The 22,575-nt window shown below is 43.0% G+C and overlaps 1 protein-coding gene across 2 annotated transcripts in view; it reads left to right on the forward strand.

The window, feature by feature from the left end:
• The window catches only part of lrp1bb (low density lipoprotein receptor-related protein 1Bb), a 265,411-nt gene that overhangs the window by 132,654 nt on the left and 110,182 nt on the right, over window positions 1-22,575 (forward strand). For both annotated transcript variants that reach the window (XM_085250161.1, XM_085250162.1), the window contains exons 15-25: window positions 775-897; window positions 1,187-1,330; window positions 2,844-2,969; window positions 3,786-3,899; window positions 8,222-8,302; window positions 8,581-8,751; window positions 11,251-11,433; window positions 14,114-14,314; window positions 15,822-16,067; window positions 18,508-18,705; window positions 19,541-19,745. In XM_085250161.1, coding sequence (XP_085106287.1) covers window positions 775-897; window positions 1,187-1,330; window positions 2,844-2,969; window positions 3,786-3,899; window positions 8,222-8,302; window positions 8,581-8,751; window positions 11,251-11,433; window positions 14,114-14,314; window positions 15,822-16,067; window positions 18,508-18,705; window positions 19,541-19,745 — 1,792 coding nt within the window. The remainder of the gene's footprint in view (window positions 1-774; window positions 898-1,186; window positions 1,331-2,843; window positions 2,970-3,785; window positions 3,900-8,221; window positions 8,303-8,580; window positions 8,752-11,250; window positions 11,434-14,113; window positions 14,315-15,821; window positions 16,068-18,507; window positions 18,706-19,540; window positions 19,746-22,575) is intronic.

The raw sequence follows: 22,575 nt of genomic DNA on the forward strand, positions 1-22,575 counted from the left end.
AACAAATGATGATGGATTCCCGCTGTTAGCATGCTGAAAAGCAGAGATAGCAGAGGCATGGAACATGTCAGCAGAGAGCTTCGCTGGCCTCACAGGACGTCTTGCTTTTTGCTTCACATTAGGTCAATGCTGTTGTGTTGCTCTGAATGCAGAGGCCGTTGCAGTTAAAAGTCACTGTACTCTAAAAACTCTCACTTGGACATTAAAGTGGCTGCTATATGCACAGCCTCGTTCACGCCATGCAGAGACGTTTCTCTTTTGTTCATGCCACTGAATAGATTAATTGGCTGTCCGGTACTCTGAGTATTACTGATTGGCTCTTACAAAACCCAAAGCTTTATCTCATTGGCTCAGGCACTGCCTTTGGGTTCTGTGTTAAATGAAAGTGACAAAGGTGTCTCATGCCTTAACTTGATATGTGACTTTTTTCAATTGGAGAATGTCAGCTTTGTCCCGAAAGACAAATTATTCCTCCGAGAATGATAAAAATGTCAAATGTCTTTCACCCACACCGTTCCCAATAATTCACCTGACGTATGCTTATAGATCTCGCGGCATACACCTGGCATGTCTCTCTATGTGGGGGGAAAAGCTTTTGTACCAATGAAATGATTTATTTTGCTGCATTTAAAGGGTTTCCAGAAACTCTGATCTTTATTTCACAGATGGGAAAAAAAGGGGAAAACCAGGATAATACGGAGCTTAAAGTCAGCTTAGAAAATGTCGCTTTAAATGAGCAAGACACCATGCTGTGTTTGGGTTCTGTTTCTCCAGGTGACAACGCATGTAGTGTGAATTATGGGGGCTGTACTACCCTCTGCCTCGCCATCCCAGGAGGGAGAGTGTGTGCCTGCGCTGACAACCAGGTTCTGGAGAAGAACAATGTCACCTGTGCAGGTAGGAGGACGTAATGAATCAGACGAGCCCTAAGATCAGGTTGTCCCAGTGTAGTGTAATCCTGCCGCGTCCTGTGGGACAGGCTTCTTTTCAAATCTGCTAATAAACAAGTAAATACAGCTGAGGGAGGATCCCAGTGGGTTCCCACGCATGTACACATGAGGTTATGAAACATTAACACATTGTGCATGCTCGTTATTCGTTTTATATGCCAATATTTTCCCCTTAACACGTATTTCTTAGAAGGTGCGGGGCTAAAATGGCGTTTTCTCACTTGTGTCTCTCTCAGAAGCTTCCAGCAGTAGTTTAGAGCCACAGCGATGCAAAAGTGATGAGTTCCAGTGCCGTAATCAGCGGTGCATTCGGGCCTTGTGGAAGTGTGACGGAGATGATGACTGTCTGGATGGGAGTGACGAGGAGATCCAGAGCTGCTGTGAGGATCTCGGAATTAGTCTGCAGGCAACACACTGCACGCTAGCATGAAAAATGCACTGTCTGAACAGACACTGTACACAGTGATGCGGCCAAGCAAGCAAAGCCTCAGCTTTTCAGGGCTAATTCCCTCTGGCTGTCAGCTGCTGTGTTCTTAAATGTCACTGAAGTCGGGGTGTAAAGTGCTCCCCCTCCTCCACTTTCTACGTGCGTCCTTCTACAAATCAGTCGTGTAAACTCGATGTTAGATGGTTAAACATGGACTTTATTCTTTTTATTATTATTGTGTTTCAGATGGCAGCAGCACATCTTAAATACAGACCAGCCCTCCACTCTGTGTTAGCCATGAACTTTGCAATGGGTAGAGTTACAGCATGCAGAGAAACACTCATTTCTTTAGTATGATTAATGAGCGGTGAGGCTTAATGAGTTAGAATTATCAAAGTTAATGTTAAATATTAGCACTGATTTTTTTCTCTTTTTCATGATAAAGTCGCCTCAAATAAAACAAAAATCAGGCACTAAAACCAAAACCAACCACAAATACACTTGAGACCACTAAAGATGATATAGAGACTCCATTACTCTCAATTAAAGGACGAACCACCGAGGAGAAACATAAATGAGATTCCTCACACTCTGAAACATTATTACTCCTTTTATGGTTTTTAGTGCGGCTTGTTGTTGTATCAGTATGAAATTAGTTACATTGTGACCTTAATTAAGTCTCAGTGAAAAGCTTCAGATATACTGTATAAACAGGAAAGAGGTCCGATATTAAATAATATTGAAACTGAGACTCTGTGACTGTGAAACACTCGGATACGTCCCAAGCCGGTCATAAAGATGGCAGCCACATCTATTATGTTCTAAAATAAAGCCGATTACAATCTGCTCGTTCCTTCTCTGAATTCAAATGTTTTTGGCCAGCCGTGTCTGTTAGTGTAGCTCCGCTGCTCTGCTGTTTGACAGCTGGACTTGACTTAATATTTATACTTTGTGAACTTAAATAATATGAAACCATATGAAACCAAAACTACAAAGAAAGCTGCAGTGCTGATGAGGTTTGTCTTACTTTAAAGTTTTCTCACATTGATCAAATGTGAGTAAACAGCTTGTGAAGCACACGCTACCTGACAAAATGATGATCATGCATATTTTTGACTGGCACAGTACGGTCTCAGGTTTGGTTGGCGTGCGTCAGATAATTATGACCTTGGCTTTTGCAGTTCCCTCCCCTCCAGCTTTATTAAAGACCAAATAACACAATAAAACCTCACAGGTCGACAGTTCAGCACCTTTTGAACCCAGACTGCTCTGAAGGCAGGTCACGTCAGCGCTGAGTGACTTCGTGACAGTTCTTGAGTGGGTGCTGTCTGCAGTTTAGATTCTGCAACACTACAACACTAACATGTTACAACATGCAGTATTTGTCAGATACATTTTTTCATTCTTGTGTTCGTTCATTTGATTTTATTGACTGATCTGCTTTTTGTGCGGTGAACTCTTTGCAGACAACCACACTTGTCCCCTCAATCAGTTCAAATGCAGCAACAATCGCTGCATCCCCAAACGATGGCTCTGCGATGGGACAAACGACTGCGGCAACAACGAGGACGAGTCCAACAACACCTGCTCAGGTACGCACGGGCTGCTTTCACGTCGGGTTTAGATTTGGGGAGTTTTGGATGTCAGTCGTGTGCCATCTGTCAGCGCTGCTCGTCTGTGCTCGCTGGCTCATTTTCAGTCGTTTCACATTTTATCAAATATGATTAATTCTATGAATAAACGCTGATGTGAAACCGGAGATTTCAGGAAAACGTAGCGTGGTTACAGGTGCTTCTCCGATCAGTTTTGAGGACCGTTCAGCTATGTAAACTTCTCATCTGCACAGTAGGCCATGAAACATTTGTCTCTGACGTCTTTTGATAAAAATGTTCTCACTTCAGATGTGCTTTATTCTCTAAGACTTGAACACTGGTGTCAGGTGCTGTCAAGGCAGCCGTCACTGTAATATTTTGAGGCTGTGAAGGAGCGGCGGTACTGTGCAATCAATCTCATTGTTTAAGGGCGTTCTAGTATCAAAGACTTGGAGCATCTACGAGGACACTTACAGCATATCGCATTAGTCGTACTTCTCCGGAGCTTTTTATCCTCAGAGGATCGATCGATGAGCATTAGCCAGAAGATGACGAATGTTCCCCCGTCGGTGGATTGACACGCGTATCCCACATCAGCTGCTGTCACGAGTGTGACCACCAGCACGTAACTGACGGCCCATCAGCAACAGCGCGTTTTCCACGCCCGTCTCCAACCGCGCAATTGAGTGATAAAGGGTTTGCGCCGGCCTTACATTGACATTTGGGTGATCTAGTGACCATTAGAGTTGTTGTGCAGCCGCTACACTGACTTATGCAGGTGCGATTGAATTAAGTGGCCTCTTTCTTCTTCCTCAGCCCAGCCCTGTCAGGCAGAGCAGTTCTCCTGCCAGAACGGACGATGTATACCTCGCAGTTGGAGCTGTGATCGGGAGGACGACTGTGGGGATAAGTCTGATGAAATATCATGTGGTGAGTCACGCGTGCTTTTCCCCAGACGTCACTCAAACGTCACTCTGTGTGTGACCGAGTACGTTTGTCTTGGCTCTGTTTGATTAACAGCAACATGATGATTTCATTAAACACAAGTAAAATCATTTGGGGTCATTTTCTGTTACTTCTCACATTTAATATTAGTGAGATGTTTTAACTCTACACTTTCAGGGTAAATTTAATATGCTGAAATTTCAAAAATCTCTTTACAAATGTCAAATGTATACGATGCAGTTCCCACTTGGAGCTAAAAATATGTGCTAAGCTGTTCTCACTTCATAATATGATACAAGTTCTGCTGTTTTCACATTACTCTTTAATAGCACAGCATAGGGGAAATAAAAAAACACACAAGTACTTTTAAAAATATAATAAATTAATAAAATGTTGTTTTCTTTTTACAACAAAACAGCTCAGCTAGTGTGACAGGTATGAAAGAGATTTATGTAAAACAAATCAAACCAAAGCTAACAGACCTATGCAGCGTCTGTGCTGCTATACCTACACGGCTAGTGCAGTGTGGATGTTTGTACTGCTGCCTGTGGAGCTGCTGGAGGTTCAAAGACAAAGGAAGACTGATGCAGGGTGGATAGCAGGAAGCACAGGTGAACAATGTCAGCCAGCTGCCTGCTGAGGTAAAGGATTTTGTTTTAGTCAGTGGCTCCGGCCGGTCGGTGGTCCCTCGTTCGATCCCTTTAGTGTGGCTGCTTCCCAAAAGTAGCAGCTTAATGTCCAGGAGAGTTAAGGAGAGTAGAGAGATTTTGATCTGCTGGACAGTTTTAATGCAGTTTGAAAACATGAAGGTAGAAGAAGCTCAGAAGACATTTAACAACTGCAAAATTCTTGTGCATTTTTGTGACGTTTTAGAAAGGCGCTGCTTCATTCAGTGGACAGAGAGACTCAGTTATTGATGCTGTGTTCTCTGGACCAAGACCTAGACATGTCCTCACAAATGGCAGCAGCTTCGGTGGGTGGTGCTGGGTACAGTAGCTCACTGTTCTGTAGTCATGTCTCAGTGGTATTATACAATCTGTCAGCTTCACTTAGGGAAAGTTGTACTCTGTGTTCTGGGCTAATCCTAGAAGGCATAATAAAAATACATGGCATGCCATTATGACCCGAGCGCTTTGAGCTCTTTGAAGATGTATTTAACCTTTTATTGAAGCAGGGGAAAGGATGTCTGCAGCTACAAATTTCATACGTTTTCATCAGCGATGCTGAATTTGAAGCATACGTTTAAAAGGAGGTTTTAAGACTCGCTTTAATCACTATTTGTATGAAATCAGCCTTTAACAGTGATCGATGTTTGCCAAATGCTGCAGCGTGCTGTATCGCCTCAGCCTCCCTTTGTGTGTCCTAAGCCGCTTCAATATGCAGTCACAAACAGCCGGGTTGTAAGCAGTAATTAAAGTTCATGCTCGGCTTCATTCAATCATAATCAAGCTGTGCAGCAAAACATATTCTCTCCCGTACTGCTGTCTGAGCTTCCTCAGGCATTACTTCTCTGCAGGCGCTGCTCTGTGCAGCTCTGGCAGCTCACTTAGCTTCAGTGGAGCTACTGTGGGTTTAGGAACACCTGAAGCTCAGTGGTGGCCGCCTTAGAGATTGATACTAATTTGGATTTTGTTTGTCAGTAGTTTAGTAGTTGTCACACACCGTCTTCTACTGAGCGCTCGGTTCGCTCGCAGCTCTGTTCGCTGGCATTATTTATGGATGCCGGTGTTTTATTTTTAACAACGCTCACTGTTTACTCGAAACCTTCATTATTTATGTATGTCTCGTCTTCATTTTTAACGAATGTTAAATTCCAGCCAGACATGTGCCGTCGCTGAAACCTGACATTTTTGAGGAAAGCATCCTGTAGGACAGAAATATTATCTGTCTCCTCTGCAGCGCCTAAAAGTATTTCAGTCAACAAATCATTTCAAATATAGGCCTGTGTTTTATACTCAAGTCAATAAAGCTTCAGGCATCCAGGAATCATATCTCCGAGTCAGAAACACGGCTGGTGTCTGATGGGAATGAAAACGTTAACCTGACATTGTCACAATGTCACCTGCACACAGAGTCCACCGGACACTGTTTGATTATTCAGTCTTTTTCTAATTGTATCGTCATGAAACGTAATGTTGAACCGAGACGGAGCTCCTGGGTTTTTGCTGTTTCTCTGACTGCTGGTACAGTCTGACCTGGGACGTCCACTCCTGGAGGGACTGTGTTAACACCAGAGATGGGCAGTAACGCGTTACTGTAATCTGATTACTTTTTTCAAGTAACGAGTAAAGTAAGGGATTACTATTGCAAAAACGGTAATTAGATTACCATTACTTTCCCGTAGGAACGCTGCGTTACTGCGTTACTAAAACCGTGATTTTTTGTGAGAATGTCTCATGACAGTGACGTAAGCGAGTGTGACGGTCGTGACAACAGCTGTGTGCAGATCAACAGTGAATCATATATCGAGTGCAGAGAGAGTATGAGCGTGCAGCGTTTAAAGCGTGGAAGTACTGACGTTACTTTGAGTTTGATTCCATAAAAAGTGACAAAAACATTAGTGTCCGCTGTGCGTGGGAAGAAAACTTCTTTTTACAGCGAAAAAAACCCCTAAACTTCCAACAAGCACCGAGTAGCTACGACGTAATGGGAAACTCACAGAGAAACTCGCGGATTCTTCCACTGACCGCGGCACACCTGCACCAGGGTAAACCTCCGCCTGCCCCACTCCTGCTTTACAGGTGAAAATAGAGCAACAGGACCGCTGAGTCTTTGACTTTATTTATTTTCTGCTGTGTTTTACTTGCATCTATTTGAAAGACTGAGTGTAAACACAAAAAATATTTTATTTTATGAGCTGGAATGTGCAGAAAATAGCTTTAAATGTTAAACTAATTTCTTCCAGTCAGAGAATGTTGCAGATAATTAAATTTTTGCTTGATGCATAAAGTTAAAAGATTAAAACTAATAAAACAAGTTTTAAAAAGAGACTTTTCCATTTGATCACATTTTGTATGATGGATTATGCAGAAAAAGTAGAATTGGGCTGAAAGATCTATCACTTTATCACCTACTCAGGTTGTAAATCGGGTTTTTAAAAAGTAACTAAGTAACTAAGTAATTAATTACTTTTGAAAATAAGTAATCTGTAAAGTAACGGGATTACTTTTTTGGGGAAGTAATCAGTAATTAGTTACTGATTATGTTTTTCAAGTAACTTGACCAACACTGGTTAACACTAGCATGAATGCTTTTATATTAGTTCATCAGGTGAATGTGATGTTGTTACCCTCTTGATGGAAGCAGTAAGAGTGTAAGTGTGTCATCAGCAGAAGAATCAGAAGGATGCTGGAATCATTCTTGATTCAAACATTATGTTCCTTTCCTAACATCACTTTAATCAGACAACTTTTTTCTGTTCTGTCAGATAATGCACTTTGTCACTGTGTGAAAGGGGTAAAAAACTAAAATGATGAAACGGCTAACCCAAGAGTCCCAAATGAACCCAAATGGGAATCTCTGGAAGGTCGCTGAGGTTAAAGCTATTACTAAAAAATCCCTACGGTTACGGATCTGTGGTGGAGACGGAAGATTAAACCTGAGCGTTGTGAGACACTGGGAACATCCTGCAGTCACGAATGTGAGCTGTCAGCAGATATATTTAAACTACAGCTTATCAATGTTAGTATCATTTAAAGTTATTCTTTAAGTCGGCTCCAGACTATCAGTGCATGTATGGAAAGACGTATAACAGTAATTAATATTTTTAATATTTTCAGTTTTATGGTCATGGACACCTTTAACAAACCTTCATATAAGAATTAACATGATAGTAACATTTATATTGAAGATGTTTCACCATGACTGAAATATCTCAGGACTAATGAATGAGTTTCCCTGCGATGTGTGCATCCATAAAGTGAGAAATATGATTTTAATCATTCTTGTTTTCCTGTTTTTCTTCCTCTAACTGAAACGTGCAGCTGCCTATAAAAACCTTTTTAGTTTATAGATTATTTTCATTATTCGACAGATTTATGAGACACAAGTCTTTCACTCACACTGTCGTCTTTGATTCCATACAGTGTGTTTGTTATTTTTTACATATAAAAATGTAATAGGATTCTTTTTAAAAATTATTGGTATTGTTTTTGTTTTATTTTATATCATTTTCAGAGTCTAGGTCAGTGTTGAGTTTAGGACACAAACCTGATGTTTGCTATCACATTTTACAAGCACAGCTGATTGTTTGTGGCTTTGTGAAGCAAATATTTCTTTAATTTGAACTTATGTTTGTTTATGTGCAGTTTTCCCCACCTGTGAGCCCGTCACCCAGTTCAGCTGCTCCAGTGGACGATGCATCAGTGTGGAGTGGCACTGCGATTCAGGTGAAAGCATAAACTGGCTCTAACCTTGGCCAGTGGTAACTTTATTGTCCCCAGTGGGAAATTGGTTTGCAGTCTCTTCACACAGAGAGAGAAAAACAAACAAACAAACAAACACACACAAAGCCCAGAGAAAACAGCCCAAGTTTTTCATCAAAAAAGTGCATTGTGCAACGGCAACAGCCCTCATGGTTTAGTGTTATAACCAGGATTACATATACCTTACACCCACCAGCGTTCATAACAATAATCTGTCACTGAACTTTTGTGCATGTGTGCAGATGACGACTGTGGAGACGGCAGCGATGAAGTGGGCTGCATCCAGTCTTGCTCCAATACCCACTTCCAGTGCTCCAATGGTCGCTGTATCCCCGACCACTGGGCCTGTGACGGCGACAACGACTGCGGTGACCTCAGCGACGAGACCTTAACCTGCAGAGGTGGACCTGCATGTAAGCGATGTCTGCGCAGCGTGTTAAAATGCTGATGAACAGGTTTTGAAATGACCGACACATCCTGTCTTCCATTTGTTCAAACAGCTAGTGTTAACCTGTTTATTTATAATACACCGTCATAGATTAAATCATCACACACGAGCTGCCTGTGCCACCTTCACGAGCGCTGATTTATATTTATTTGAGTGTGCAAATGATTTTAGTTGCAATTCGAATCAGCATTTAAATGTAGGTGTTGTAATTACAAGTTTAACAGCTAATCAGCTCGAGTCCACTAACTCTGTGTTCACACTGCTGTGTGACTAAATCTTATCTGCTCTGTGTGCGCGGGAATTTTACCATCAGGACTTGAATCGTTTAATCTAATTATCACACAAACCTTATGTAAGCTCCTAGAAAACTCACAGCTCGCTTGCTTGTCACTAGAATGTGTGCACCATTCATCAAACCATTTCCTGATGGGAGCTGCAGACGTCTCCTCCCCCTGTGTCTAATTCTGCCCCAGAGGCTTGAATTTGTCTCCGCTGTGCTTCTACTGTTAAATAGTTTTCTGTTTTTTCATTTAAGCATTAAGCCATCACATCCAAATCAACACACACGGAATATACAATAAGGTGAGCTTGAACCAGTGAGTCAGACACTATGTCTGACTATGGGTCAGCTGCTCAACAGAAGGTTGGTAGTTTGATCCCCGGGTCCTCCGGTGAACACGGTCGTGTATCGTTGGGCGAGTTTTGCTTACCCACCCAACCATTCTTAAAACACAGGCTGTGACTCCACAATTACACACACACACACACACACACACACACACACACACACACACACACACACACTCGTTTTTTTTTTGGTAATTTATTTCAACATGTGAACAATATACAAGTACATTTAGAAAAGAAAATAAGAAAGAAAAAAAAATACTATACAAATTACATACAAAAAACCGTTCTGATTAATTTACATGTTGAAAGGGAGGAAGTAAACACTTATTTAAATTATTGCCATAAATTATCAGTTAATATTTAGTTGCTTCCTTACTGATATCATTTGTAATAAAAATAGTGAACAGATTTCTGATATACTATATCCTGTAATATCACATCATGAATTTTTACATGACATTCACTTAATTTAAATATTTTCCTTTTCTTTATAGTTCGAGAAGATCATATTTTTATAACTCTTTTTGAACAGTTTTATGTTTGGACGTTGCTTTAATTCCATATTCAGTTTGTTCCACAGTTTCACTCGATGCACAGAAACACAAAAGCTTTTTCTTGTAGTGCGTACCTTCGTTGTTTTGAAGTTACAAAAACCCCTTAAATTATAACTTCCTTCTTTCAAAACAAACATACTCTGAATATTACCTGGCAGTTCTTTATTTTTTGCTTTGAATAGAATTTGTGCTGTTTGGAATTTCACTCGATCGTCAATTTTTCAATATTTCAGTGCAAAAATAGTGAGTTTGTACGTTCCTGTAACCTGCAGTGTGGATGATTTGAACTGCTTTTTTTGAAGAGTAAAAAGTGAATGTAATGTTTTATAGTTGTTGCCCCAGACCTCTGCACAATAGCTTAAGTATGGTGAAACCAGTGAACAGTAGAATATGAAGTGATGTTTGTCAAATACCTGCTTTGCCTTGTTTAGTGTTGCAATGCTTCGTGATACTTTGGAATGAATATCTCTTATGTGAGCTCTCAGTTAAGTTTTTCATCTGTTATTACCCCCAGAAATTTATTTTCACTGACTCTTCCAATATCAGCACCATTTATTTGAATCTTTGCGTTTGTATTTAAACCACTATTTCCAAATAACATAAGTTTAGATTTTCATATCTTAGTGAGGACCTCTCACTGACATATGCTTTCCCTGTCCCCTTACTCTAACCATGAAGAGTGGATGTGTAACCCTGACCCTCAGCCTAACCCTAACCAGCCAACAGGGGACAAAGAAATTACACAAAATTCCTAACAAGCAAAAAGGGACAAAAACTAACGAACAAAAAAGACCAGGCTCATCGGGGGAAGAGGAGGACCTCAGGGTGGACTTCGGTCCACAGAGGAACACTTAAACTTTTGTCCTTAAATGTCTTCAAACTGGTGGGCACAGCATTTTGTCCCCATAAGGACTGTTGGTCTCCACAAGTATAGCAGCATGCCTGTTTTCTGTCCTCACAAGGATGTCTAAACATGTGCACACACACACACACGCAGCCGTCGTACCCGATTGTTTGATGAAACCCGTGTGTGTGATATACTAACCAGAGCGATTAAAGAAGACAGAAATATCTCGGACACATAAACCTTAAAGACTTGTGAAATAACTCCATTCTTCTCGGGGTGCTGACCTGTTATAGACGCCGCTGCCCGGCTCACTATCATAAATATTTGCCACCAATACGTCTCTTTTAAAATAAAGGTTAACTGCGAGGTTTTTGCCCGTGACACTTTGCTGTATATCTCAAAGGCATTCATTGTCAAATTAATTTTGTTTTAGTGTTGCCGCCGGTGATCGAGTGCAGTGCCGAGGAATTCCACTGCGTCACTGACGGGACCTGCATCCCGGAGCGCTGGAGCTGTGACGGCGATAAGGACTGTGAGGACGGGAGCGATGAGAAGGACTGCGAGGGCACGAAGAGGATGTGTGACCCCAAGGCTAAGTTCACCTGCAAAGATACAGGTAGTGAATACAGCGCAGTGTTAGCAACGAGCTGTGAGTTAATGTGCAGGTGACAGGTAGAAACACACAGAGCGGTCCTGGAGGTGCCACCTCTGTGTTGGGGTCCTGTTGTTGTTGTAACTCAACAATTAATGCAAACTGATGTTTCGTAGCTTTGAGATACTTTCCAGATTTTTTTGAATGTTTACACTTCATTAGTCAGCTGACAGTGATGCTGTGGGTCTGACTGCGGTAACATCGGGTCCTGAGGCATAAAAATTAAACTTGGCATGGATTTGAGTTCAGTAAGTAAACCTTTAAACAAGAGTGAATGTAGTGAAATCCAGCATATGAGAGAGTCCACAATATTTGAATGAGTTATAAATGAATCTGAGCATCTGCGTGTGGTTCTTCAACCAATCAGAGTCTGTTTAAACCGTCCACGCACCCCGACTGAGCATCTACCTTCTTGTATTAAATGTAAGAAAAAGGGCAAAAACAAAAAAAGTCCTGCAGTCCTGGAATTTTCCACTTATCACTAAACGCTTTTCCTTTTCATTTTTGCTGCATGGTGACAGGTTGGCTAAAGCACACAGTTATTATTCTCTCTAGTTGCGCCGTGTCAGATCTCTGTTCACTCATGCAGTTTGTTCTGTCCTCCTCTGAAGAACACACTGCCCTCTCTGGAAATATTCAAAAAGGCCTTTCTAAAAGAGCCGGTCTTTGCAGCTCTGACGGATGAAGGAGAGCCAGAGATGAAGAGGATAATCTGAAGCAATGCAACAAAACAGCATCTAGCGTGATAGCAGCTTAAGCAAACTATGAAGTCAAGCTCAGGCACAATCTCAGTGACATCAGCTGATTCCTCAGTCGATATGCTTCAATGGATCAGATTTAGCTTCCCCACTGGTGCTGCACATGTGCAAACCAGTTCACAGCCCAGCTTTCCCTTCCTGCTCCCAGTTCGTGCACGTGACAGAAGCGTGTGCTCTTTTTTTACGCTGTCCATGTGTGAGTATAAAAAGCAAGCACGATATATACCACCAATTAGATCATTACTATAATGCAGTGAGATGCTTCACTTGACTGTGGTGCCTGCTATTAATACTACATATTAATAAGTAATGCTAATAGTACAAGCACAGTAATTTATCCAGAAGCACTTTTTTTTTGCATGAAATATCTAATCTCAGGCCTTTAAATACAGTGTTTGATAAAGTATTCAGTCACAGGGAGGAGAGTCAGACATTTAAATGGGGGAAGGATTTATTCTCAATTTGAAACTTTTAGCCTGAGACAGTTTAATGAGGAACTTCTAGCCTGGAATCACTGCCAGATATTGCAGGAATAAATCTGGATTACAGTGCCTACTGTATACAATCCATGCATCCATTTATATGGGAGTGGATATAGTGTGTGCTTTTATCAGGGATCTTTACCTTTAGCATTACACTAAGTATTACAGTGTTGCTGTGCAGTCAGGATCACGTGGATGATATCAGCAAATATTCAGTTCAATTCAACTTTATTCATACAGCACCAAATCACAACACCAGTCGCCTCAAGGCGCTTTATACTGTAAGGTCGACCCTACAAATATGAAGCTCTTTATACACTAATTGGTGAGAAATGTTCAAATGCACACAGAAAACACTGTAAATGCACTCGTCTATTATTTAAAAGTGCATTTGCAGCCACACTGAGGACCATCTCAAGAGAGTAGCCATCTCTCATTTGTGGCTACGCTAACGTTTTGTTGAATTAAATATGAAACCTGATATTTTAGTAGGTTGGTTATATTTGGAAAGAAGATAAAAAAGTATTTCACCCTCAAATAAATAATAATAAGCAATAGCCACGTTTAATAAATCCACTCAGGAGGAGGTTTCCCCGTCGTGCCGCCCACTCTGAACAAAATCCGTTTCCCTCCTTTTACATCCTCGATCCATCCTCTGCTCGCAGACTGTGCGGTTTTCAGGCTGTGTCGTTCAAGGTGAAATTTTCAGGATGGAGATAATTCAATTACACAAATGATTAACCTCCTTGTCCATGTGCATTAGCACAAAAACAGCCCAACACAGCATCTGCGCCACAAGTGTCGAGCATATTTTACTCACGGAGAAGCGTTTGTGTTTATCTTTGCAACTACGGTACCACTAAATGAGACATTTAGAACCTGACGGGTTAAATCAGCAGCGTCGTGTGAATGCATTTTTATTTAAAAGCAAACATACGCAGTCGTGGCACCATCCCATGTCAGTTTGCACCGATCTGGCGCCAAACACGCCGGTGGGATCGAAAATGTGGAAAACATACAAGCTTTGAGTGATGCTGATACATCCCAGTGTCTCTGTTATTCACCCCCCTCGTGGTTCTACCTACATCTTCCTGCCCGCAATGAGGGATTTACCAATCAGGCTCCTTTGCACAGCACAGGGAATATTGATTGTATGTGGACTTTTTCATCGGTTTAAACACAAACCAGAGAGGCAGCTTGTTGACTGTGGCCTTCTGGGAATAATACATGGCGTTTGTTTTAAGGTTATGACAAAAGAACTGAGAAATCCGTCTCCCCCTGAATGCATCACTCAGCAGGGAGCTTTATTTCTGAATCCTCTGGAAATAAGGAGATTTCATCAGCTGGTCATCAAACGTTCACCTGCTTGAAAGATTTGTGCTAATGTTTGCTCGGCTCCTGCAGGCAAGTGCATCACAAAGAGCTGGGTGTGCGACGGGGACATCGACTGTGAGGACCGCTCGGACGAAGAGTCGTGTGAGTCGGCTGCGTGCAAGCCGCCCAAGTACCCGTGTGCCAACGACTCCTCGGTCTGCCTCACGCCCGATAAGATCTGCAACGGCAAAGTGGACTGTGCGGATCGCTCCGACGAAGGACCCATCTGTGGTAATGATGTCTTATGTCTAAAGTATGTGGACACACGAGTCGTGTGTGATTACTGAGGATCTAATCCCACAACACTGGATCAACCAGTGAACATAATGTTCTACACATGGCTCCGCCTACATCCAGAGCAAAGCTCACCCACGCGCTTCTTCTATTTTATCGCGTTTTACCGTCCGCTGTCACACTTTTTGTAAAAATTCCGGCTTTTCTCGTTTTCCTTTCTGGCGCTGAGGTTTCCAAACGCAGCCTTTTGTTGTGGACAGCTAATGCGGACAGCTCATCAAACGCTCAGTCAGAAAAAGGTTGGAAAAGTTTCCGGAGTAGTTGAGTCATACCAGTGTCAACAGATTCTGACAAGTTACACAGCGGATAATTAGACATATGACAAAACTTGTCAACGGCGAGATCCAAGCTGACTGTAACGGCTGTTCTTCCTCAGGAACATTTACACCCACCTTTCAAGCCCACGAGAGAATGTTTCACATAAGAATCATTGTAAGTGGGAAGACTAAAGAGAAAGTGTCATAAATAATGACTTCCATCCACGGAAACTTTGAACGATGCACTTTGTGCATGGATGGATTAATGAAAACTTGATGTGTAGCAGCAGTTTAGAACCAAAGAAAGTCGATGCAAAGACAAGCAAGCCTTTGTTTAAGGCAAATCTGCATTTACAGGGTTTCACATCATCACACGTATGATATGCAAGTATGTTGTGATGTTGGGAATGCCAAAAATCTCCCACTGGAGCTCTTCGGTGTCCCGTCAGCATGTAACTGGTGTCTGATGAGACCAAAGGGACAGAATATGAAGTCTGCAAGTGTTTGTCCAACAGCCTTCAGATGAGACAGATTATCTCATGTGAGCAGCTCTTCCCATCTAATCTCTTAAAAGTGAGCAGCGTAAACGCGGAGGCTCATTTTCGAGAGCGTCACTAGCCGAGCCTCGTGGGGGCCTCACAGGACCCTCGAGTGTTTTTGTAGCTAAAAGAGCTTCTGGCTCCTCATTGAAAATTAGGCTGTGTTCAGATGGGACCTCAGGGGTCTGAGGTGCACCAGCTCAGCAGGATTCACACCATTCAGCCACTGTGACTGTTTTGTTCATTTCTCCTTATGTTGCTAAGTCCAGGTCTCGTTCACAGCTTCATTTTCACTCCATGTTTCATCTCGAGCTGCTAATTAACGAGAACTTTACGACAGGATGAGGAGCACAAAGTTAAGACTTGTTTTTTATGTAATTTCTGGAAAAAATGAGTTTTTTCCTGCTTTGCTTTAAATGCAAATAGACGCCACTCTTCTCCTCATGAATCTGCACCACCTGCTGTTTATGTGCCTGCTCATTACACACCACCTTTATGCTTGACTTATGATGTCTGCAGCAGCTCACAGTTTAAAAGACCACGTCTTTTTTCCTATGCGCAAATATTAAACCTTTAGGATTCCTGTCAGACAGACACAGATTCATCTCTGTGTACTTTCTAAGATTTCGGGACCTTTCTTCACCCCAGATTTGTGCCTTGTAGCCAGAGGGGGCTGCAGTCACCAGTGCACTGTGGCACCGGGCAAAGGAGTTGTGTGTTCGTGTCCCCCCGGGCTTCACCTGGACTCCAGCAACAAGACGTGTGAGGTGGTGGACTACTGCAGCCGTCACCTGAAGTGCAGCCAAGTGTGTGAGCAGTACAAGACCACAGTGAAGTGTTCCTGTTATCCAGGATGGATGCTCGACTCGGACGGCGACAGCTGTCACAGCACAGGTAACAGACCCGAGCCTTCTAATGTTTGTTTCAGTGATGCTGCAGGCTGCCGCCAGCGTGCAGCACTGCCGGTCTGTGGCTGCAGTAATAATACATTTGTCCTTGGCCGTGGTGCACCTGCACCGCGTTTGATTTTGAGTTGTAATCTCAGCTTCTGTGCGAGCGAGTAATTGAAAAATGTGAGTTTTAATTATAGAGAAACGTATAATCGATTGATTCTGCGGACGGTAGCGGCTGAAACACGAGCGCGTAATGGGAAGGTCCTCGTGTTAGCGTCTGTGAGTGGTAAAAAAAGTGAGGAGGTAGTCTGAAGAACAGTAATAGACGGTGATTTAGAGTATCTATCTATTCAAATCCAATCAAATGTGAAGAGGCTCGGCTCCATGAGAGCCGTCTGTTTCCATCTCCTGTGATGCTGAGTGAGCCAGCTCTGCTAGCTGACTCACCTCAGGCCCAAACACACACGTTTAACCGGCCTGGCATCGCATAATGTGATTGCTGTGACTCACTAATCCACTTGATTAGACTGCTTTGAAGCCGCTGCAACACAATAGTTGCACACATGCTGTTGGACCGTCGCGTTCAGATTTATGGACCTGGCTTTGATTACTCGCTTCTCTCTTTGGCGCCGAGATTGATGGCAGTTGCAGCTCTAATCTTACATTAACGCAGGAAAATACACAATTTTCTCTGGGAGCTGATCTGAATTGTACAGCTTCATCATAAATCACGTTTTGCATGCAAACACAAGCATTGCACCTGAATCCTGAGAAGCGTTGCTGCTGGATGCTTTGTAAAGTCCGGAGCTCACGTCTTTTCTTCCTTTTCATATCGCAGTAATAAATGGGGGGAAAAAGCTGCGAGTACGCGTCGTCTCTGCAGAAGCATTGTAGCTCGTTCGGTCGCAGCACTGAGATGTGACATTGAGGCAAGGACACAGTTTTAATTACATCTGTGTTCCCTAAAGTGTGACTGAGTAAAGCGTGCTGTGAAGAAAAGACTTGCAAAAGTTTTGAAATACTAAGTGCAGTTTGTGTACAAGTGTCCATGTGTCGCTTGGAACAAGCGTTAGCTGTGCGCCTCTCAGGAGACGAGCTGCACTGGAGGCAGAAATAGCGTCCGGAGCCTCGGTGGGCGAGGCCGAGTTTGGGATTGGGAGCGCTGTTTGCCAGCGTTACGACTTGTCGCTAGATTTAGACACTTCTCAGAGACCCTACAGCATTTATTCCTCAAAGGACACGACTTACAAATGTATCTGCTTTTTTCAGAAACGGGAAAATGCCGCGCGTTGGTTCCCAAAGTGTTTGGCAACACGTCGGTTTGGCTGCATCCGATGCATATAAATGCACGCCACATTATGGCTGAGCCAATGAGAAATGTTTAAAAGCGTGTCATCTGCACAGCGCACTGAGCCGAGTGGAAGCCGAGTGAAGGGAATATATGGAAGCAAATTAAGCTTAATTGTTTTAATTACTATGCAAATTTTAGCAGTTGTCATTAATAGCACGAACAGCGGCTCTGTGCTGTGTGACTTATTAAAATGTCTTCTAGGGAACAAAAGAGCCTTCGATCGCTGATCGTAGCGTCTACGTATCTGCATGTGCTGCAGCATGCAGCCCTGAGAGCCCAGGAGCTCAGGCTGCCATTAAGCCCAACGCTACTATGGCATCATCTAAAGCTAGCTGCTAGCAGTTAGCACAAGGGTTGACATTCACTTTAATGGAAAAGGGAAGCAGATGTGTGATTTTAGGTAAAGCAGGGAAGGACGGTGACTTCACTAAACAAGGCAGCAGCCATGCAGACTCGCGACTCTAATATTTGCTAAACAAGATCATTTAATTCCTCGGTGTGGACGACATGTTTTAATAACAGGAGCTGGCACTGTGTGGGTACTGCGGGACAACAACGACCACCTTATCCATCCATCTGTCTGCTTATGTGCGCGTCAGTGTCTCCACTTTGTTGCAGGACTTCTTTATAAAAATAGTAAAGCTGTTCTTGAGATTGAATTTGCTTCCTGCTCAGTGTGCACACACCGACAGGCCTCAGCTGGATGAATAGGAGAGGTGTCAGATTACAGCAGAGAGGAAAAAGGAGCAGAATAGGTCAGCGGCGATGTGCACGTATGTGCACGTATGCATCCGGTTTGCAGAGTCATCATTTTGGTTTGACTTTACAAAAAGACAAAAACCTGCAAGTCTTACCAAATATCTATTCACGTGATTCATGAGGGTCGTGGTTTATTTTAGTTTTCATGGTAGTATTATTTTTTTTCTTGTCTGTTTTTTAAATATATTTAGTAACAATAGTCAGAAATGAGTCTTTGTTAATACCTTACGGTGAAAATCCTGATGAAGACGGCCGCAGTGTTGAGTCTCATTCTTCTCATGGTGCGTTGATAACTTACACATACTTATTTCGACTGTCTCGCCTTCACCAGATCCCTTTGAGGCTTTCGTTATTTTCTCGATCCGGCACGAGATACGACGAATAGACCTTCACAAACGAGACTACAGCCTGCTGGTGCCAGGACTGAGGAACACCATCGCGTTAGACTTCCACTTCAACCACAGCCTCCTTTACTGGACAGACGTGGTGGAAGATAAGATCTACAGGGGGAAGCTCTCAGAGTCTGGAGGTATGCTCTCACACTGTCAGTAAGACCTTCGCTCATTTTTCCTCTCAGGCAGCGACGACGATGTTGTTCTGTTTTATTCTGCTGCTGTCACACAGACTCATTTCTGCTGCACGGGGCTGATATTGGCTCCTTACAGTTTATCTCAGGTTGAGCAAACTTAAAAATACTGCACAAGTCTAAAGCTTTTGTAGTACAAAGTCTCATAAAATGATGAATCAGAATTTCTCATTCGCTCTTTATTTTTGTGGGTGGCAGTGCATTCACTGAGTTCCCCAGCCTTTATTTGCCTCTGTGGAGCAGTGATATCACCTCTGTGGCTGTTCCACCCTCTGTGAAACACCCACAAAAGTCCATCCATCTGAGAATCGCTGATGGATTTTCATATATTTCTAATCCATTTGCCTTTTTTTGTAATAAACAGCTTCCCTCCAGATTATTCAGTTTCTTTGTTTGCTTCATGAATGTTTTCCTGCACTAACCACTGCTTCCTGCTGACTGTCGGTTATGTCAGTGCTGTATGAGCTACTTCCACACATGATGGGTGCAAACTGTTGGCAGCATCAGGTCTAAGCGTCGTCTGAAGTCCTCTGAAGTACTGAGGACATGCAGTTTGGTGCGGGGAACGTGCAGCACTCGAGCAGAGCACGCAGCTGTCAGCGCCCAGGGTTAGGGTCTGTTCTCACAGGCACTCAATCACACATCGCGCTGACTTAACGAGCTAGCAGGGCTCTGTTAAATCCAGACATTTGCCTTCTGGCACGCTTAGAGAAGTTCAGGGCTGAATGAATGTGAAAGAACGTGAAGTCATGCGGTCTTGCTGCCAATGCTGTTTCAGGGGTAACGGGAATCGAGGTGGTCGTGCAGCACGGCCTGGCCACTCCGGAGGGTCTGGCTGTGGACTGGATCACTGGGAAGCTGTACTGGATCGACAGCAATCTGGACCAGATCGAGGTGGCCAAGCTTAACGGAGACATGCGCACTACGCTCATAGCCGGAGGGATGGAGCATCCGCGGGCCATCGCTCTCGACCCGGGACAGGGGTACGTTGGGCACCAGCTCCCTCATTTACAGACTCGGTAGCTGTTTTTCCATCAGGCACCAAAATTATGAGAAAAGAAAAACACGCACATCCTCCGTCTGCTCTTCACGTCTGCATCGGCCTTGATGTATGAACATGTCTGTCATGTTGGGTTCATTAAAGCAGCAGTTATAAAATCCAGTCAGTAGTGCTTTGCTCTTTATTCCAGTAATAAGAGCTGCTGTACCTCCTGCTTTATATGCTTTACTTCTCTCTTGATCTTCGAGAATGTTTTTCTCTGAAACACTTTAACCACCGTTTTTAAAAACAAAAGCTTTGTCCTTATTTGAATCATTCGCCTCTGGGCCCAGTTTTCAAATCGTGCTGTTGTTTGTCCTGCTGAGATGCACAGAGAGGGTCTTTGCAGAATGATCTGTGGCTTTGAAGTGAATGACTTTTCTGTGCCCTGCAGTCAGCAAGCATGTCTGCAACAGCAGCGTAACAGGTCCAGCTCATTATTAGCCACTGATACGACACATCTGGAGACTTCGTATGTTGTTGGTGCCTGAAGAGAAAGAGAACAGTGGGAGCTCGTCATGTTTAGCTTGAAATGCACGAGGCATTGCTTAAAGGCTGCAGGCTTATAGGTACCTCACGTGTGTTTTTGTTGTAATAATGCTTTTTGGATTAGAGTGATTTAAATCTCCTTTATAAGAAACATATTCAAGCACGTGGGAACAGGAAGAGTCAAACTTCAGGACATCTGGATATATGTGCATATATTTATCTCAGCTAGTGAAACAATGATGCTATTACGTGCATAATAGTTTTCTTTTTAATATCTTACATCTTCTCAGAAGTCCTCTTCAGTTAGTGTGAAGTAGGTGGAGGTTATGTTTCTATACGTGGAGATTGTCCACATGCTGTCTTTGTTACACAAAGTAAATGAATAAAAGACGGATAAACTGGTAAATGTCTGAAAGTAATTACAATCATGCTTTTTGATCATTTTAACACACATGTAGGTGAGGATTGCTGCTTACGTTTGTCTGCTTTAAGTCAGGTGACTGTTTTCTGTCAGGACGTCGATGCATAACAAAGGCTTGGATCTGAATATCGGAGTTTCTCATCCTCACCTTTCTCGTCATTTAGCCAAACGACTCAGTCTTTGTCTCCTCTGACCAGAAAACCTTTGTCCAGACAGCAGCGTGGTGTGGATTTCAGAGCGGGCACCTCCTCAGTCCATGGCGATGTAAAACTGGTTCCAGTGTGGTCGGTCACACTGGTGTTGCAGCTGTTTCCAGTTCATGGCAGCTTGAGCGTTGGTTTGTTCCTGAACATCCCAGGATGACAGTTTAGGTCTTCTTTCAGAAACTGATGACACATCTTTATATCTACATGCTTTTGTTTGAATTGATGAAACCTGTCCCAGCATGTGGGAACATGTCATCGTCCTGAGACCTTTACTGAGGAAGTATTGGTGAGTCCAGTGAGCGCTGTCTTTATTCTGCCACAGAGACATCGTCAGTTGTAGTCGGTTATTTCAGTAATTAAACCAAGTGAGTGTACGTATGTGAGCCTGTCTGTATACTTTTGACCTGTGTAGTTTAGAGACGATCCAAAAAGGACCGGGCGTCCACATGTGGGGACGTCACATTTTGGGTTGTCTAGACCACAAGACTAAATTTTGCTCTTTCCAATGAGCCATGTTGTTCAAAGGGGCAAAGTTGTTGTTTCTCATTTAGTTTTTGTACTAAATGCTGCTGTGTTCAGACTCCAAATAAAGAGTTTTGCACATCGTTAGTCAGATGTGACTTTATGGTGTTCTATCGAACTCTACAAAGCCAAATAGCAAAGAGAAATTAAAGATGCATGCTACGAAAGTGCTCGGGTCTCAGGAGGTTAAAGTCATTCAAAGCTGTACAATCATCCCACCCGGAAACCAGCCAAAGGAGTCATTAGGAGGCTGAATCACCAGGACGTTTATGACATGGCGTTCAAGGCCAGCGTAAGAAAACCTCTTTGTTCTGTTCTGGTCTGGAGCAAAATGTCCCGTCAGAAATATGACCGGCTGCTCCTGTTTGATCCAGTGCAGTGTGGTTCGCTCCTGTTGACACAGGCAGTGTACTGTGAGCTCAAATTTAGCAGTAAAAGACGCAACATGCCAATTTTCTGTCCTCACAAGGACGCCTAAACATGTACACACCCACAATCTGAATTTACCCTCAGTGCTTTGCATCAGTGCTTAATAATAATAAATATAATAGAGCTCTACCCATTAAGACGACACTGCTTAATGATACCCGAGACATGTTAAAAATAAACGAGTTACTTTTTTCCAAGAGCAAAAGTAAGAAATCGGTTATGTGCGTAACCACCGCGATCCTGGAAGTCGAGTTAATTTTACACTGTCTGTCTACAGCATCCATCATCAGCAAATGAAGCATGAATCGGTTTGCCTCTGCCGCTGGTGTGCTGCTCGGATTTCACTGAGAACTAACCACGAGTTGTATATTTTGGCCGGTGCATTTAAGATTAGAGCAAAGCCAGACTTTCCAAAAATCAATTTAACACTCTTAAGAAATGAGTAATCTGCTCATGCACTCCCCCTATAGCGGGAGGATGACTACAGTACATTTCATGGTTGTGCAGAGTAGGATTAATGGCTGCTTTTGGTGCCTAAAGGCGCATTTCCATTACAGGGCAATAATTCTAATCTAATTACTCAAATCCACTCAAAGTAGTGGGTCATTGATCAGGGACGCCTTATCAAGTGAATAAGGCTATCGATCTGCTCGAGGATATTTCTTCCTAACACAGTGTCGTTGTCGTCGGTGTGTGATTTAAGCTCG

The sequence above is a fragment of the Mchenga conophoros genome, linkage group LG16 (genome assembly GCF_057382185.1).
Source record: "Mchenga conophoros isolate Kocher_MC1m ecotype Shallow Benthic linkage group LG16, M_conophoros_male_GT1.1, whole genome shotgun sequence".
Classification (NCBI taxonomy): domain Eukaryota; kingdom Metazoa; phylum Chordata; class Actinopteri; order Cichliformes; family Cichlidae; genus Mchenga; species Mchenga conophoros.